At 43.8% G+C, this 17,653-nt stretch overlaps 3 protein-coding genes and 1 long non-coding RNA gene across 9 annotated transcripts in view; 2 read left to right on the forward strand and 2 right to left on the reverse strand.

Annotated features, from left to right (window-relative positions):
- The window catches only part of LOC117589021, a 39,803-nt gene extending 29,421 nt beyond the window's left edge, over positions 1-10,382 (forward strand). The window contains exons 3-7 of one of the 4 annotated variants that reach the window (XR_004574186.1): positions 3,633-3,716; positions 3,790-3,994; positions 5,304-6,469; positions 6,537-7,868; positions 7,909-10,382. Coding sequence is in view for 3 of the 4 variants with exons in the window: in XM_034280647.1 (XP_034136538.1) it covers positions 3,633-3,716; positions 3,790-3,994; positions 5,304-6,469; positions 6,537-7,817 (2,736 nt within the window). In the remaining variant the exon portion in view is untranslated. Of the gene's footprint in view, positions 1-3,632; positions 3,717-3,789; positions 3,995-5,303; positions 6,470-6,536 lie in introns of all 4 variants that reach the window. The other 3 variants (XM_034280649.1, XM_034280647.1, XM_034280648.1) reach the window with 3 other exon arrangements.
- Positions 10,383-10,806: 424 nt separating this feature from the next.
- Positions 10,807-17,644, reverse strand: LOC117588849. The gene is made up of 3 exons (XR_004574179.1): positions 17,620-17,644; positions 15,788-15,797; positions 10,807-10,984 (listed from the first exon to the last, which is right to left on the reverse strand). It is a non-coding gene; the product is annotated as an uncharacterized LOC117588849 (long non-coding RNA).
- Positions 10,811-12,593, reverse strand: LOC117588847 (20-hydroxyecdysone protein). Of its 2 annotated transcripts, XM_034280348.1 has the most exons (2): positions 12,256-12,592; positions 10,811-12,144 (listed from the first exon to the last, which is right to left on the reverse strand). In XM_034280348.1, exons 1-2 carry the CDS (start codon positions 12,541-12,543, stop codon positions 11,011-11,013), a joined length of 1,422 nt encoding a protein of 473 aa, XP_034136239.1. In that variant the 5' UTR covers positions 12,544-12,592; the 3' UTR covers positions 10,811-11,010. The 2 variants fall into 2 exon arrangements, with proteins under 2 accessions (XP_034136239.1, XP_034136238.1); XM_034280347.1 differs by having other exon boundaries at positions 10,811-12,593.
- The window catches only part of LOC117588846 (cyclin-dependent kinase 14), a 104,880-nt gene continuing 104,354 nt past the window's right edge, over positions 17,128-17,653 (forward strand). For both annotated transcript variants that reach the window (XM_034280341.1, XM_034280342.1), the window contains exon 1: positions 17,128-17,284. The gene's annotated coding sequence lies outside the window, so the exon portion shown is untranslated. The remainder of the gene's footprint in view (positions 17,285-17,653) is intronic.

Consider the following 17,653-nt stretch of genomic DNA (forward strand, 5'->3'; position numbering starts at 1 on the left):
TATAGTAGAGAACTGAGCTGCCAACTGATTTCAAATGGAATTCCACTTAAACAGAGTATCCAAATGGAGCTGTCAACTTGTGTTAACTTTGAATAACTGGAAGGAAACAAGTTGCCAAGAAATGCATGTACCCAAAAATGTGGAAATTGTAATTTATTCCACCTTTCTTTTACGATTTTTTAAGTTCCTGCTGCAGTTGGCAGACCCTTTATTTTATTTCACCTTTTATGATCGTTTTTAATGTGTCATTTATTTTATAATCCCCCAAACTTCAGTCATATATTTTGCACTAATTGCTACGCTCAACTGCAGTTGCTCTCTCTCTCTCTCATTTTTAATTGCTTGGCTTAAGCGAACCACAAATTTATTATTCATTATGACACGTTTCCACGCAGCCCAATCCTCATCTGCATCCTTTCTGTGTTTTTGTTATTCATAAATTTGTCGCACCGCACAAACCCCAGTGGCCAGTGGTCGGTCCAGTGGATGTCAACGCGTTTTATTGGCAAATCAAAAGCGACCGCAAATGGCAGCAGCAGCAGCAGCAGCAGCAGCACACACAGAATACCTCGGTTAGCCCCGTAAGTCCTTTGCTGTGTCCCCGCACTCTCTCTTTGGTTACCTTGTCTCTGGTTTTTGGCTTGCGGTCAGTGGGTCCTACAATCCTGGGCTCCTACTCCGGTCCTCTGGTCAGCAAACAAGCGTGAAATTGCACAAAAGCCGTGACAAACTCTAAGCCACGACAACAGAAAAAAAACGACCTCGCAACCACATTCACAGCCGTAAAGGCAATCAGACTTGCGGGCCTATGAATGTTTTTTCAACCATTCTTCTTTGCACATATGGAGTTTTCCCCTTCCCCGCTGCTATCTCTTGCGTGCAGCATCAAAGTATGCAATGCGAGTCCTCGGGACTGCCTAGGGCAACATTTTGTAATTAATGCCCCATGGATGGATGATGCTTGATGTACGGTTCAAAGGCAGCAGCATACGCAGCCAGAAGAGCAGGGAGAAGATAGATTTTCCCCCTCCAATTCTTGCTAATTAAATGCACACAAATTGTGCGCTGCACACGCGCTAATGATTCAATTATCTTTATTAGTTACTTGCCTCCTTCCTGCCTTCTCTTCGTGCTCGTACAATCACGCAATGCAATACTTAATATGTGGGGCAACAAAACATCTTCGAGTGGCATGGCATTGAGGTAGCATGCCTCTTGTTTTAATTAAAACTCATTCGAAATCGAAATCGATGGGCCACGTCTGTGAGCACGTTTTAAATTTAGTGCCCGGCCATCAAAGTAAAAGAGGAGGAGGAGGTCCTTGGAGCGGCGAGCACTCACTTCATTAAAGAGTGCCGAAGCGGAGGTGGAAATTTATTTTGCATTTGCCATATCGAACGTGCTGGGGCCAAATGGAATTTGAAGTGCCAGCAAAATGGCGAGAAAATGGGTGAAAAAAAGGGTGCAGCAGCAGGCACCATGCACCATGCAGCATGCAGCATGCACCAGCTGCCGCAGCAGCTGCTGCTGTCGCACTAAAATGGATGATGGAGCAATGCCCGTCGAAATGGGTCAATCGAAATGGTGGAAACTGTTATGGGATCAAAGGGAAACAAACGATCCCCAGGGCACATGCAGACACTATTCAAACGGATATAAATAAAAGGGGTTCACGAGATGATGCGCCAGCAGGAGTTGCATCAAATATCGTATTTTCCATTGAAATTGGATGGGGAATTTTAGTGGTTTTCTTGAGCGGTTTTTCACTGACTTAAATCTAAAATGTTGCGACAAAATGGAACACTTTTAGAGGCTTCTCCTTGCAGCTTTGGAACTCTGCTATCAGAGGTTTAAATTTCAATTCAATCAAGTGGAAAATGACAGCTACTTGTTGAGGATACTTCAATTCAAAATGTATCTATTATTTTCTTGGAGTATTAACTTGGAGTGTTATCCCCAACACAAACTGACACTCCACAAACGCAATTAAGAGCCAAAAGTATACAAATAGAAGAAGATATCCCAGGGAGAGCCAATCCCAAAAGCTCTAACTGCCACCCAAAAGAGATCTTCTTTCCATTCAATTCAATTCGAAAATTGAAATTCCCCCTGAACAGCAAGCACACACAATTCCCTGCCACTTGCGTTGTGTATATTCTGCTTAAAGAAATTACTTTCTGCCACCGAGCTCTGACAATCAAGCTGACTTCCAGTTTTGTCGAGTTCAATCAATGCCTGAGAGCCAGCTACTTAGCTGCCTGCATGCCACATGCCCCCTCATGGATATCAGGAGTACTCGTGGAGAGGTGGCGTCTCTTCGAATTTATTTCATTTCTATTTCATGCAATTTTTATGCATTTTTCTATTTATAAAATTGCTGGCAGCGCACACACAAAATAATAAAAATGCCAACGAGGGGGTAACTGAACATAAAATGCAAGCAGCGGCATTTTGCAGTTTCTTCTCTCCATCTGTCTCTCGCTCCCTCTCACCCGGAGCTAGCATTTTCCTATTTTCTTCCCCCCCCCCCCTGCCACCCTGGTTACCGCTGCTGCTTGCTGCAGTGTGAAAGTGCAGCGTGAGAAAGCGAAGCAAAGTGCAAACCAAAGCTGGAAAAAATGGAAAAATGTGAAGAAAAAAACATAGAGAGAAATGGCAGGGCGCCGTGGCGTGTAAGTGTTGGTAAACGTGGTGCAAAATACCGTTACTGCCCTGGCATCTATAGCAATGGGGGAATACCCCGTTCTATTCCGGATTAGGTTCTGCTGTTGCTGCTGCTGCTGCTGTTGCTTTTGTTGTTGTTTTTAGGTCACCAATGCAGTTGTCGTTGCCAGAGGATGAGGAAGCCACTCTGCCACTCTCTGTCCCTCTCTCTCTCTCTCTTCCTTTTGGCTCTTTTCTTGTTGCTTGTTTAACAAGTTCGAGTGCATCGCATTTGTGAAAATTTAAAAAGGCATCCTAAAAGGCAGACCCCCTAGTAGAGCGGGGTGTACCAGGGGATACAGCTAGAATGTGTCACAAAAAAAAAAAACCAGGAGTGAACTTTTCTGAGGCTGTCGCTGACACCAAAATGCACAAAAGGCACAACAGCCAAACGAGCTAAGAATGTAAGAGGTTTTGGGTGGAGACAAACGACTGAATGATACCCTGGAATGACAGTAAATAAAGTTGTACTCCATGAAGACAAAAGTGCTTACAAAGCAATACTCTCAACTGAACACTTTCAACTTCTACTTTACACTTGCTCAAAATAGTTATCTACAAATTATTATCTCCATCATGCACACCCCACAGATACCCCTTGAAAAAGTTTACTCAACAATGTGTAAAAGGGTTTTTGGGAACAAGGGAATGTTAAAGCAGGAAAAGGCAGCAGGCAGCAGGCAGAAGGCAGAAGGAGCTGCTGTTATTGCTGCTGCATGGGGTAGTGCAGTCGAGTAAAACAAAACGAACAGCAAGCAGCAAACATATTTGACATTTGCATACGAAAAGTGTCAAAAGAAGCAAGAAGCTATATAAACTAAAACCATACAAAAGAACACACACATGCACATACATAGATATAAAACTTCCGCAATGCTTTCCCACTCTTATCACGTTCTTTGCTCTCTCTCTTTTCCGGCACACCACAGGAACGCTACAAGGCTGACATTAGTCTGGCCATACAGCTGCTGCAATGCAAACCGGATAGTTTTGTGGCCCAAAAGGTGTCATCGGTGAGTGTCTGCCCCACAGCCCAGTAAACCCACCCCTTGCATAATATATGTGAATATTTATGTACATTTGCAGCTACCCATTGATATTCAAGCCAAGGTATCGGCCTATATGCGACTGGAGACCAATTCTCATTCCGATTCCGAGTGCAGTAATAGTGGTGTTGGCGTGGCCACCACAGCTTCCTATAAAGTGCTTCCGGCCTCCGACTCACCACCGCCAGCTGCCTGCCCCTTTCCGCCCACAGCGATGGTCTACTCGATGCGGGGACTTGGTAGGTGTTAGTAGACCATGCCTTGAACCTTATGATTTTACCCTTAACACATTTATATTTTTTGTTGATTTTATTTCATTTATTTTACGCACATTTTTCAGAGCGAAGAAAATTGCTGTGAACTGATAATGATTTTGTGGCAATCAGCTGGGAAATAAGAGTTATTCCATGCATTTTCCTACACATAAATGGAAGCAAATTCATGCATTGTTCAGCTGAGAAATAAGAAATATTTCTGCATACATCCACAGAGAAAAGAGATAGAATGAGATTGCTTCATTTGATTTGTGCATCATAATTGGATCCCTTCCACATCATTGTGCACTCTGTGTGTGGTGTGCATTGGCATTCATTATGCCTTTTGGTTATTGTTCATATACATTAATTGCCAGCAATTTCATTCAATTTTCTGGTCTGTGTGTGTGTGTTTGTGTTTGTTTGCTATTACTGTTTTTGTTGCTGTCACAATTTCCATTTCAAATTGCCATAAAATAACTTTCCGCCATGTGTTGGTAAGAGTGGAAGGAAAAGGGTACTTGTAGAGAGAGTTGGGAGGCCCCTTGAGAACCCTTAAGGACTTACTTCAGACAGAAGACTGTCCAAGTATTAAGGGAATCGAAGCAATATTTAATTCTGATAATTCTGTCTTCCATTTTTGACTAAAAAATCTATGAAAATCTTTTGCCTTCTGGTGATTATTAAGCCCTTCATATGCTTGTAGCATATTTCTCTATAATTATCATATATTATGCCTAAAAACATTCCTTCAGTCAGAGTATCTGCTGCATCGTTCTCTAAAACCACAATTTCCCTCTTCTATTTCCCGACTGCTCCAAATATTTACATATTTTCCCATGTAAACATATGAATTGTTAGAACCGGAATTGTTGCTTGCTAAAATTTTGTGCAAATTTTTGATTGTTTTATTTTGTGTGCATACTCGGGCTATGCGAAAAGTATGTTTGCTGACAGCTAAAATGTTGTACAAATTAGGCTACCAACTTGGCTGCTACCAACAAAACTCACAATTTATTTATGATTAAATGAATATTCTAATTGTTGCTACAAGGAAGTTTAGTTGGGAATAGAATTGTGGAATAAGGAGACGCCCCAACGCCAGACAGTTGCACAAGCGAATAGTGCAAAAAGAGATTCCAAGAGAATCCAACAATTATGATTCCTATTCCTTAACCTTTTTTCGTTGATTTTAAGCACCAACAAAAGTTCAAATGGCTCTACAGATGGATTGTAAAACATTTTCCAATCACCCTCAAAGAAAAACAACAACTAATTTGCCTTTAACTCATCCCCACAGATGAAACCAATGGCAATGGCAACAATCCTCAACAGCAAACAACCACAAATGGCAACGGCAACAGTAACCAAAACAACAACAACAATGCCACAAAGGACACGCTGAACAACAATAATATTAGCAACAATAATCCACACAAGTTCAACAACAATGCGAATGGTAATGGAAATCACACGACAAGTCATTCGATCAGCAATCCAAATTCCGATATGATATCCCCCACGATAATGGCCAAATTCCTGGAGGATGAACTGAAGGCCAATGAGGTGAAGCACTGCGACACGTGCGCCTGCAGCAAACAGGATCTGCAAGTGCTGGCCGATGTCTCACGTTCCTATACGGTGGCCACCCAGACGCCCCACCATCAGCAGTCGCTGCAGCTGCAGCAGGGAGGAGCGTCGACCCTCAATGAACCGCTGACCCAGCTGTGCCTGCGCTGTCACAGCAATCTGAACTCTCCCTCGCGCACGAACAGTCCCTATCTAATGAAGCTGGTCAAGTCCAGTGATTCGGTAATCTCTGAGACAAAGAGCTCCGTCTCGGATCTGAATGACATGGATAAACTGTTTGTGCCAGCGAAGAAGGATGATCTGATGGTGAATCCCATACTGGGGCATCATCGACTGTGCGAGCGTACGTCAGCCGTGACGGCCTCCACGATGATGTATCCGACCACACACCTTGGGGCCTATGCAGCGGAAAAGTATCTGCTGGAGACGAGCAATCTCGGCCAGCTGAGGAATGGCTATCAGCGGAGGTTCCTCGATGGCGGTGGCACCGCCTTGCAGTTGCTAACGAAATTTGAAGGCGGCTCGAGTGCCGCTGCAGCGCAGGAGGAGCTGGAGGATGAGTCGAGCAAGCCGCTGCTGGCGGGCATATCACAGGGAAATCTACTGGAAACCGAACAACAGCCACTGCCACAGGTGCCACAGGTGCCACAGGTGCCACAGGTGCCACAGGTGCAGGCCAGCAAGCTGGAGGATGTGTGTGAGCCGCTGCCCCTGAAGACAGTTCCTGTGTCAGCTGCAGGTGTGGCTCCCGCTGCCGCCCACTTGAAGTCCACCAACTCGGGCAGCGTGCAGAGCCTGTGGAGCAACAAGACCAGCAGCTGTGAGGGTGCCAGAATGTTTGAGACATTCAATAGGAATCTTATAAAAACCATCAAGGTTTGTCCGGGGTGTCCTTCGCCTTTATTTTCCATCAAACTAAAGTTGTTCCTTGCTTTCCTTGCAGGCGGAGAATCCCAAATATCGTGGACCACGACTGTGCGCCATGCGCATCCAACAGAATGGCCAGAGCAACATTCTCCTGGACAACTTGGAGTCCATTGAGGCCTACAAGCCAGTGATCTACAAGCGACGCGAGCGACTCCTCGATGAGGAACTCAACGATGGCAAGGACATCATCACGTCCAAGGACAGCAATGCAGCGTCTGCGGTGGAGGCATGGCAGGGCCCAACGGCGCCACACGAGCATGTGGTGCTGCAACCCGTACTAGAACCACTCGTGGAGCCACAGCTAGAGACTGAACAGGAGGAGAGCAGCCAGCCAGCAGCAGGAGAGGCAGCAGCAGGAGCCGCACCAGGAGTCAGCAGTGGCGTGGCCGTACACTCGCCCAAGCACTCGGCAAACTCCAGCTCCATGAGCGATGCCATTGACTACCAGGAGAGTGTGCTGCTGCGACGCCAGCAGCTGAGCCGCGTGGCCGAGTGGGTGCAGCACAACACGCAGCAATTGGAGCAAAGGAATCTGCAGCAGCCGCCGCTGCCAAGTGACTCCACGGCGGGCACAGAGCGGCAGTCCTCGTACTCCACGCTGGATCGCATGGATTCCATTTCGATTGAGAAGCTGTCTATGGATTCGGGCTACAAGACAACGCCCCAGCAGCTGACCAACGGCCCCACGGAGGATTCCCTCTCCCCCAAGACGGACATAACAAGCAATTCCCTGCCTGAGGCAGCCAGTGCACCGACGATGACCAAGAAGACGGAGCTGTGCACCACATACTACAGGAGAACCACCAGATCGGGATTGCCAGTGGCATACACCACCACAGCTGCAGCAGCAGCAGCGGCAGCAGCAGCAGCCGCAGCAGCAGCCAATGGCACTCCTCCTGGCGGGGATTCGCTGTCCTCTGGCTCCTCGGCGCCACTGATGTGCCCGGAACAGCCCACGTGTGATATACTCAACTATAAATACTATCCCAATGACACGGACAAGACGCGATCCGTGCAGGCGGAGCTGCACACGACCACACAGCACGTGGACATTGCCCAGATGGAGTACAATGTGAAGCAGTTCCTGCTGAAGCAGAACGAGTGGTCCATGCGGGGAGATGGTGCCACCCAGGGAGGAGGCAATGTGGTAGCCATGCCGGGTGGAGGGCGTCTGGTGCGGCACACACGTCTGATGGGACCAGGAGTGGGGGAGAGAGTGCGCATGGCCACGCCCGGCGGAGCAGTGGCTGCCCAAACAGGCGCCATGGCGCCGCACAGAACTGAAACGAATTTATAAGTAAAGCGGATAAAGGGAAGGCAGAAAGAGGAGGATAAGGAGGAGGAGCAGAAGCAGAAGCAGCAGTCAAGGCAGGAGAAGGTGAAGCAACGGCATGCCACGTGGGTGCAATCGACGTATCCAAAGAGTAAACCAAACTGTATTCTAGTCTAGTGTTTTTGCTACTTTTACGTTCATATTCTACGATCCATATCCATAATGTACATCCATATACTCGTATATGGGATCCCAGATATATAGGATACACACAATAGAAGGCTAAGCAATGTGCTAGATGTGACTTAAGTTGGGACTTAGGAGCAATGATTGATGATGACACACACTCACCAGACACAGACTACAATCTAGGAAATACTCGTATTGCTTTTCAGCTATAAGATTATCCAGTAAAAGAAAAGAACAACAAAGAACTGTTTTCGGAACAGAGAGCGAGGGATAGTTGTGGCATTTGCGGGTAACTAACTATAAGAATTTGCAACATTTAAAGCAATTTTGTGTATAAAGAAATGATAGCATGAAGAACTTACTTGATACTTCATAGTATTTCCCATGCAATTTCAATCTGTAAGTTATTTTTTAGTTAATTTTTCCATTGAGTGTAAATTTCTGTTCATATTTCAAACATTTTACACTGTAAATTCGTTGTGGTTTCTTTAACGCATTCTGAACAGATTCTATAGGAAAACTTTAAATATTTCTTAATTCTTTTTATTTACAATTTCTGACTTCTAATGTTACTTACAACCCAATTTCTATGTGTCTACGTTTCTTGCTAAAACCTTCTTAACAATTGTAACTTTCTTTCCACTCTTTTTTCCTGTCAATTTCCCAGGCAAACTTTTCCAAGTCTTCCGTTTCTATACCCTCTAAATCACTCTCTTTTCATCAACTTCCCCAAGTCCTCAAGTCTTCCCTTGAACCCAAAAATGTCTGCACTTTCGAACACCCAAAACAATGCCACAACTCTCCTCCCAAGTGTCACAACTGCAGCAGCAGCTAAACCAAAAGCAAATCTAAGACATATGATGGTTATTCCTTATAAAACGGCAAACAAAAAAAAGATAAGAAAAGAAAAGAAAGAAGAGAAATCTCATAACATTTTATGTGTCTGAATGTTAGCCCACAGTTTGAAGCCCATAAATGCTTAGGTTATCAAAGATCTATATATTATACACACAATTATGGATATATGCTCTATATATATACGATATACGATTGATATTTGATAAGCGCGTGTTATATTTTCTAGAATTTCGATTGTGCAATATTTTTTAGTAGCGTAAAAATGAATTTTTATTTTTATAAAATGCGACCAAAAACACAAAACCAAAACGAGGGGAAACCTGCTAGTTAATTTTGAGCTTTTATTTAGGATTTCTACGGAGCATTTTCTTCAGGCCTAAAAGCTTCAGCGCTATAGCAGCTATCGAGAGATATATACAAAAGAAAAACAAGAAAAAGTACTGTACCTTCTTAGCGAAAACAAAAAACACCAGACAACAACTGTACTCAATTCCTGCCCATTAGATGACCTTCATATAGAACCTATAATCCTCTGCTAAACTGCTAAATCAAAGATATATTATACAGACGGACAGACATACACACAAGCAAGCATTATAAAAACGTATCCTGAACAGACATATGATTGTAATATCCCATATATATTTACATACATGCATCTCTATATATATACATTATACATACCATTATATGTCCCATATATACACACACACACACACACATATATATATATATATATATATAATATAGAAACCAAATCATAATCGTGTATCCAACCCACAAGAAAATCAAACACCCAAAACGAAAACATTCACAAACGGCTTCAAACCAAAAATCACTCACACACTTTGTCCACTCACCCAAAAGGAATGCCTCGATATATTATACTCTATATTTATATCTGCCTATATCTACATATGTCGCCGTTTACTTTACTGAGCAAAATGCTTGAATGGAAATGCTTTAAGACGAATGTTATGTTTGGCCCAATTATAGCGTAATTTTCAACTACAACTTCTTCTGCCTGTTGAGCACTCGTATGTATGATGAAACGCTGAAATCAAAACAAAAGCTTTGGCTTAAGTTTATGAACCAATCTAATGAAAGACTTGTTGATTAAGAAAACCAAAACTGAAATTGTAATCACTGCTATACGTATCTTTCATGCTTCAGTCTTGGAAGCTGCAATCTATCAGCCTGCACTCTGTGATCCTGCAATCTTTAATCCCCTACCAACCATAACTCCCTCAATCTTTGCTCCTTTCAGCTGTGGAACTCCTGTGCTCAACCCAAAATTATATCAACATTCAATCAAAACACAATCCAATCACACTTACCCACACACATATTCCCCGCTCTTCCCTTCCCACACACAAAACTAACTTTAAGTAGAAACATTCTCCAGCTCAAAAGACAACACACAAAACCAGTGCGTAAGGTAAAGCTGCTTATAAGAAAAAGCATTCCCTTAGCTAAACAATTAATATGAAACGAAAGCAAAGACACAAAAAAATTTGAAATGCAATTTCAGCAAAAAAAAAACACAAAAACTTCAAATATAAAACAAAGAAAGAAAGAAAAAACTAGCTTAAATATTTGGGCATAAGTTTAACTCAAGCTGCGAATTTTAGTTACAATTTACCTACTTATACCGATGGTGTTATAGCGAGCGCCTCTCTCTCACTTTCACTCTCTCTCTCTTTCGGTTGAGTGTAACCAATTTTTGAACTATTGAACCACCTCAATGTGAAACAAAAACAACAAAGACAACATCAAAATAAATGAAACAAGAAAACAAATGGAAAACAATTCAAAATAAATATGAGATAATTTTTTGAATAAACATTTGAGAGCGAGTTTTAATCTGCAACAAAGCGGGTAAAGAAAATAAAATGAAATAAATTCCAGATATATTTTTGTATAGTTTATATTTTATGATTTTTATTGGGTTTGTTTTAAATATAAATTCCTGGGCAAAATATGAAATAAATAATTTGTGTTGTGGCTTTTTTGTTGCTGTTGTTGTGTTGTGTTGTGGCATGCACTTAGAAAACTAAAGAAACATTTTCCATCGTTCTCAATTTAAATCGAAAAATGTCGACGAAAATGGCGTCAGTCGTTGTGGGATCCGATTGATCCTCTCTCTCTCTCACTCTCTTGTGCTCTCCCTCTAGAGAGCCGCAGCATCGACAGCAGCTATGGGCAGCGGCTGCACGATGGTGTCGAGCAGAACCTCGCGTCCATCGCTGGCATCATCATTGACGACAATCACCTCGTTGGTGGGTATGGCCTCCTCGAACGAATCATCAACGGACTCCCCGCTGGCGCGTACCTCGTTTTGGTCCTCGGAGAACTCCGCCACCTCATCGTTTGCCGGATCGATCTTGTCATCCACCTCGGGCTTGGCCGGTGCCTCGGTCACTGGCGCTGGGGCCACCACTGCAGGCGCATTCTGTGGCCGATTGCCGCCCAGGAAGTTGATGATGCCCTGCAGCGGATTCTGATTCTGATTCTGCTGCGGTGGGGCAGGAGCGGCAGCTGCAGCTGCAGCTGTGGCATTGTTGCCACCACCAAAGATGTTGCTCACAAACTGCTGGATGGGACCTGGAGGACGGGGCGTGGTGGGGCCTGGGTTGGTCAGCCCCGTGAGTGTGCTCTGGAATTGATTGCCCAGATTGCTGGCAAACTGCTGGATGCCCTGGAAGGCCTGGGTCGTGGAGTTAACCACCGACTGGGCGGCGTTCTGCACCGCCTGCTGGGCAGAGGTGATGGCTTGTGCGGGATTCAGGAATCCGGGAATTGTCGGTGCCGGCGTGGGCTGAGCGGCCTCATCGGCTGCCAGCGGCTGGACTGCTGCCTGCTGTGCCGGCTGCTGTGGCTGGAACTGATTCAGGAACTGCCCGATGGGCGAATTCTGGATGAGCTGCTGCACAAAGTTGCCCTGGGTGGTGCTCTGCTGCTGAGTGGGCGTGGCCTGGGTGGCCTGACGCAAGTGCGGCTGGGCATGATCCCCGAGCTCAGCCAGATCTTCGACCACGGGACTGGCATCGACTTCCTCGGCGGGCACTACAACGGTGTCTTCAGCGGGCAGCGACTTGAGAATGATTTGGGCTGGCACTTCCTCAGGTTTTGGTTCCTCTTTGATGGCCGTGATCTGTTCCTCCGTGATCGCAGGTTTAATCTGCTCTTCCTTGAACTCACTTTTGATCTCCTCTACCTTGAGCTCAGGTTTGGGCTCTTCTGCTTTGATCAGTGGCTTAATTTCCTCCTCCTTGATCTCAGGCTTGATCTCCTCCGCTTTGATTACTTCCTCTTTGTTTTCCCCCTTGATCTCTTCGTCCTTGTTCAAGGCTCTGATCTCCTCGTTGGGCTTGATGGCCTCCAGCTTCTCCTGCACTTTTGGCTCTTCAACGATCGGCTTGGAGTCCTCTTTCAGTGCCTCCTCGATGATCGTCTTCAGAGCCTCCTCAATGATCGGTTTGGGCGCATCAATGATGGGAATGGCCTCCTGCTCTTGAATGATCGGCTTGACAGGCTCTGGCACAATCGGTTTGGTCTCTTCTTGTACCAAAGCCAAGGCCAAGGGCGGCTCCTTATCCTCGATGATCGTCACGGGTATATCGAGGGCCTCCTTGGGCAGCTGCAGCACACGTCCCTGGCTGGCAACCGCCAGGCAGAGTAACACCAAGGAAATGGACTTCATATTTAAGCAGCAATGGAAATATTCACTCGCGTTTCAGGTCTCTGGTACTGTACAAAAAGCAAACGTTCACTAGCGCCTCACGGCCGCAACTGTTGGAAATCTCTTTGGCCTGATGGCATTTTATACACCCGCCCCGAGTGCGACGTCAGCGGCGGCGGCGGCGGCGGCGTTGGAGTTGGCGTTGGCATCGACTGAGCCAAAGACAAATAACCTGAAGAGCGACAGAGCGACAGAGCGGCAGAGCGGCAGAGCAGAGCAGGCCCAGGCCCAGGCCCAGGCAGGAGAGGTGCAGCCAGGCAGGCAGCCAGAGGGCCAAGATCGGTGATTGGTGGTGCAAGGGCAGGGGGCATCATATCATTGCCAATGTCTTGGCCAATTCTGGTGCTTAATGTCATTGAACCCCTCTCCATAACCAACCAGAGAGGATGCTGGGCTCGAGGTTGTGTTACAAGAAAGGGTTCCGTCTCTTACAGGGCTCTTGCCTTGGCCAGAAGGGGTTTAAGAATCTGCAGACATAATTGGCCTCTCGCTTGGAGGGCTGTGGTGGGGGAACTGGCATTAAAAGGCAGCAAAAAAATCACTGAAGCAATCATCTTTCTGTGGGCATTGGAGAGTACTTAAAAGGGCTTACTTATAAGGTTTGCACAGATTTGCTAACCAAATGTTGATTGTCTCGTTAAGGAAACAAAAGAGACAGCGAGCGAGAGAGAGACATCAATGGTGAGGACTTGGAAGGAAGATAAATTCAAATGATTTGAGGTTTAAAGTTTGGTGGAAGTTTAAGGAGAAGATTTGTGGGGATTAAGAATGAACTTTGTGATGTTTAAAAGTGATTTAAAGTGTGGCTATGGGGATCAGTATATTGTTCACTTTTCTCTTTATTTAAATTATATTTTATTATAGAAAATGACAATTTGGTAGAACATTTCCTGTTTACAATCTCATGAACTTTCAGTTATAATCTTTGGTAGAATTTTGTCTAATTCCTCCACAAAATCCTCATAAATAGTATCATAAAAAAAGAGACTCCTTAATTATATTTTAATGACTGCTAAAAGATAAACTCTATGCAAATATTGCTATCGTTAGGTAGAAAACCCTTTTAGGGATCATAAAACCAATGCAGACGGTGATCGTTAGCCCAAGGAAAGCAAACAGAAAATAGAGATAAGTTTTCTGCTCTCTTTTGGGACTCCTTTCACTTCCAATTCACACCACAAACATCATTCAGAACCTTTGGTAGATCATCCAAAGAGCGACCACACGGATCCCCGAGATCTCTGCTATCTCTACGCTATCTGATCATGTTAAACCTCTACCCCTTACGCTCTACCCTACCCCCTACCCCCCCTCACCACTATGCAAACGACACAACCAACACACTTTGTGTTTTTCACTCTCATTCCTTGTTGACTCGATTTGATCGGCAGATTTTTCTTGTTTTCTCCACAAAAGAAACTCTTCGATTATATTTTTTTCCGCCTCTTTTTCCGTTTTCTGTCTTGTCTTGTGCCTTGCCTGCATTCTGCTTGAAAGTTCTTGCAGCGCTTTGGACCTTTGCTGGCTTTGGCTTTGGCTCTGTCTTTGGCTCTTTGGAAACCCGTTCCCCAGTCGCGCAGAGCCATCCTCAAGTCATCTCGAAAAAGGGGCTTTGAGAAACCTGCTCCGGCTATTTTTAGAGTCAATTAGCTTGCAACCGCTGATGCTGGCTGCTGGCTGCTGGATGGCTTGCTGGCTGCAGCATCTATCTCTAGCTCTATCTCCATAGCTGTGGGAGATGCGTTTTCACCCATTCTGGGTTAATAATTCATTAGAAATGCACACAAAAATACAATTTAACGCCCACACGGGGGCGAGATACGAGTTCTGCTGCTATGCAAATGAGGCGTGGCAGGGGGGCTGATCGTATTTAAATGTAAGTAAATGGGTCACAGCGTTTGGAAGAGAAAATAAAATGGGAAAAGTAAGACACTCCCCAGGCCAAGAGTTTTCTACAGCTGCAGCATCGTCCATGCCCTTTGGCCCCCCGCCAGGAACTCGTTCTCTGGAAGCTTCCGCCTGCAAAAAAAAGAACACAGAGAGAGCGAGAGGGAGAGAGATCGCCGTCGTCGTGCTAAGGACATTGACTTGTTTCTCTTTTTTTTTCGATTTTTTATGGTCACCCCAAAATGGATTTCCGAACAAGTTTTTCGCCCAGAGACCCAAATCTCAATGGTTTTTTTTTTGCGGGTTCTTAACGAAGTTTTTTTTATGGCTTTTCTGGGATTTCTTTTAATTGTTTTTTTCGGTCGCGTTTTTTGTCTCATTTTTTTTGCACGCGTTGGAAGATCTCATTTGCTCGAGTTTCGGCTACAAACAAATTTATGCGTTTTTGTATTATGCAATTACCAGAGACCAGTGTGTGTGTGTGTGTGTGTGTGTTATCGCACCCATCGCCGGCTCGCCTGTCGAATTAACACCTTGCGCACATAGCAGGTGGGCGACTGTGTGCGGTGCCCGCATTGGGGCGTGGCTCAACCTAAAACGGTGGCAACTTTCACTCAACAATCGTGTGGAATAATAAAGAAAAAAACAAGTAAAGTACAAAAAAAAAGGTACAATTCACATGCAAAGTGGGTGACAATCGAAGACACGGAGCGAGGGGTGGAGTGCGGAGTGGAGTGTGGGTGATAAATATCAGACGATCTCTCGTCATCCAACAATTACCTCACTTACGCGCGCACTCCGTAACACTCGCATTTGTGTGTCATTCATGAGTTGTCAAGGTCACAAATACAATATTTTTGGCAATACAAATTCCTTCAGATATGATTTATGAGTGAAATTGTGACATTTGTGAGGCGTGAAATTGTTTCGAACCACAGCAAGATCGGGATTTGGGGGGAAATAAAATCGAAAAATGTGGTTTTCACATTTATCACACCATTTATGTACACGCTTCTTTTTCTTCCAAATTCCATTTAGTTTTGAACACTTCGGCAGAAAAATCACACATTTTGCACAATTAGTGAAATATTTTGAATTTGAATTTAAATTTGAAAAAGTGCAGCCATCTGGCAGGGCAATAATGTAGCAAAGAATGCGCCATCTACCAGCTGTAGAAATGCTTTTTGCAGTGATATGGCACATCTTGCCGTTGTTTTGCATCGCATGGTGAGTCACTACAACAAGGTGGCATTGCTTTGTGTGCTGTGCCGGCAGAGTATCTTGCTCTCTCCGCTGACCTAATCCTCTCTTTGCTGACCTAATCCTCTCTGTGCTGAAAAATCATCCTATGGCAAGTAGGTAAGAAATGACGAGCTTTTCAAAGCTCCCACCTTTTTCGCACCTGTTGAAGGATTCATGTAACATGACATGAACGATTTCGTTTGTATGAAATCAACCACGGGATGAAAATCGGGGTGAAATTTACATGGGGCCACTGGAATTTTTGTGACGTATTTACCTGTTGTCGACACCCTACTTGTTGGTACAAATTTCGCACCATGAAAGCTTTTTTGCTTCGTTAAGGGAAATTGGAAGCTCTTTTCCTTTGCGAAGGGAAACAACTAATGAGACAACTAATAAATATCAAAAAAATAAAATATGGAAAATATATAGTGTATATAATTTATTTATTTATTTATTTTCAATTAAGAATTAACTGCTTATTATGGAATGAAAAGAGTAATACATATAAATTAAATATCAGTACCGGAGAGGAGGAAATGTAAAATATACAAATTTGCTAATTTAAATAATTATAATTTATAATTTGTGCAAATGTTGGTCTCGGCGCATAATGAACGCACGCGTCTTACTGTGTCCGTGTATTTGCATGTGCATGTGTGTGGGTTGCGTCAAGCAGTAAAGAAATACCAGCAAGCGACGCCTGTTAGGTTAACATAGAAATTTGCGTTAGAGTTCAAATATGTTTCTGTTATGTTTCTTCTTAGAGCGTGCTTGTTATTTTGAAATAAATTCACACAAGCGTGCGAGCAGCGCTCGCTCACACTAAAATCAAAGTGAATACAATAAAATTTTTATTTTTTACACATTCTCTTTCACTCTGCTTCGTGTAGTGTGCGGCTAAAAGGACATGTTGGCGGGAGAAGTGATGTAGGTATAGATGACAGGTGTAGAGAAAATGTAAAATGTAAAATTTAAAATCCAAAAAAAAAAGAATACAATAAGGTACACCTACTTAGTTTATAAGAAGTTAGTTAATTCATTAATTTTTTATTAATTTTAATTAATAAAATTAATATATTTATTTAATTAATAAAATTAAATTAATTAATTAAATTCACAATTTTCTCGTCCCTGAACCTAATTTAGTATTTGGAAAACAAATACTATTAAGTAACCCTCAAGCCTACACATAAAAATGCTATTGATAGGGTATTTTAGATATTATAATTCTACAAATTAAATTTGAACTGCTTTAAATTAAAATCCTAAAATGACTAAAAACGACACGTCAAACTCAGCCCTGTAACGCAATAATGAGCTTAAGCATGTTTCTAGACATGGCCGATACATCTAGCGACATATCGCGACACGCTGTTCAAAACAAACACGAACATCAGCAGGGAGCACCCTATGGCTTTGTTTTTTGTTTGCCGGGAGCACCCTGTTCCAATTGTACAAAATTCCGGTCGCATTAAAATTAAAATTATACAATAAAACGCGTAAATTTGTTGAAAAAAACATGTGCAATATGCTCCCAGCGCTGGTGTTGACCGATGAGCAGTGACGGACGGTGAGTGCACGTGCGTTTTGTGTGAAACAAATGTGTTGCAGCCGAGCAACAGCGACAACAAGAAAAGTGCGCTGCCACAGTGCAGGAGGGAGCGAGAGAGCAGCAGAAGTGCCAATAATAACAAAAAAAGAGGAGAAAATAAAGTGAAATTTGGCAGCATTTTTTTGGATCTATATGGAAATATATGTATAATACAGTGGCTAAAGAGGAAGAACAATTAAGAGAAGATTATTAACGAATAAATAATTGAGCGCTGCGTGTCCGTGTGCGTGTGAGTGTGTGTTCGTTCTGTAGTGTGCGTGCGATCTCTGCCTGCAGGCTGTTCATTGAGCCACCTCTCTCTCTCTCTCTCTCTCCCACACGTTTCGG

Source organism: Drosophila guanche, unplaced genomic scaffold (assembly GCF_900245975.1).
Source record: "Drosophila guanche unplaced genomic scaffold, DGUA_6, whole genome shotgun sequence".
Lineage (NCBI taxonomy): Eukaryota > Metazoa > Arthropoda > Insecta > Diptera > Drosophilidae > Drosophila > Drosophila guanche.

Bases quoted from the DNA above. Each gene is read 5' to 3' on its own strand.
- LOC117588847 (XM_034280347.1), bottom strand. From the start codon at position 12,543: ATGAAGTCCATTTCCTTGGTGTTACTCTGCCTGGCGGTTGCCAGCCAG.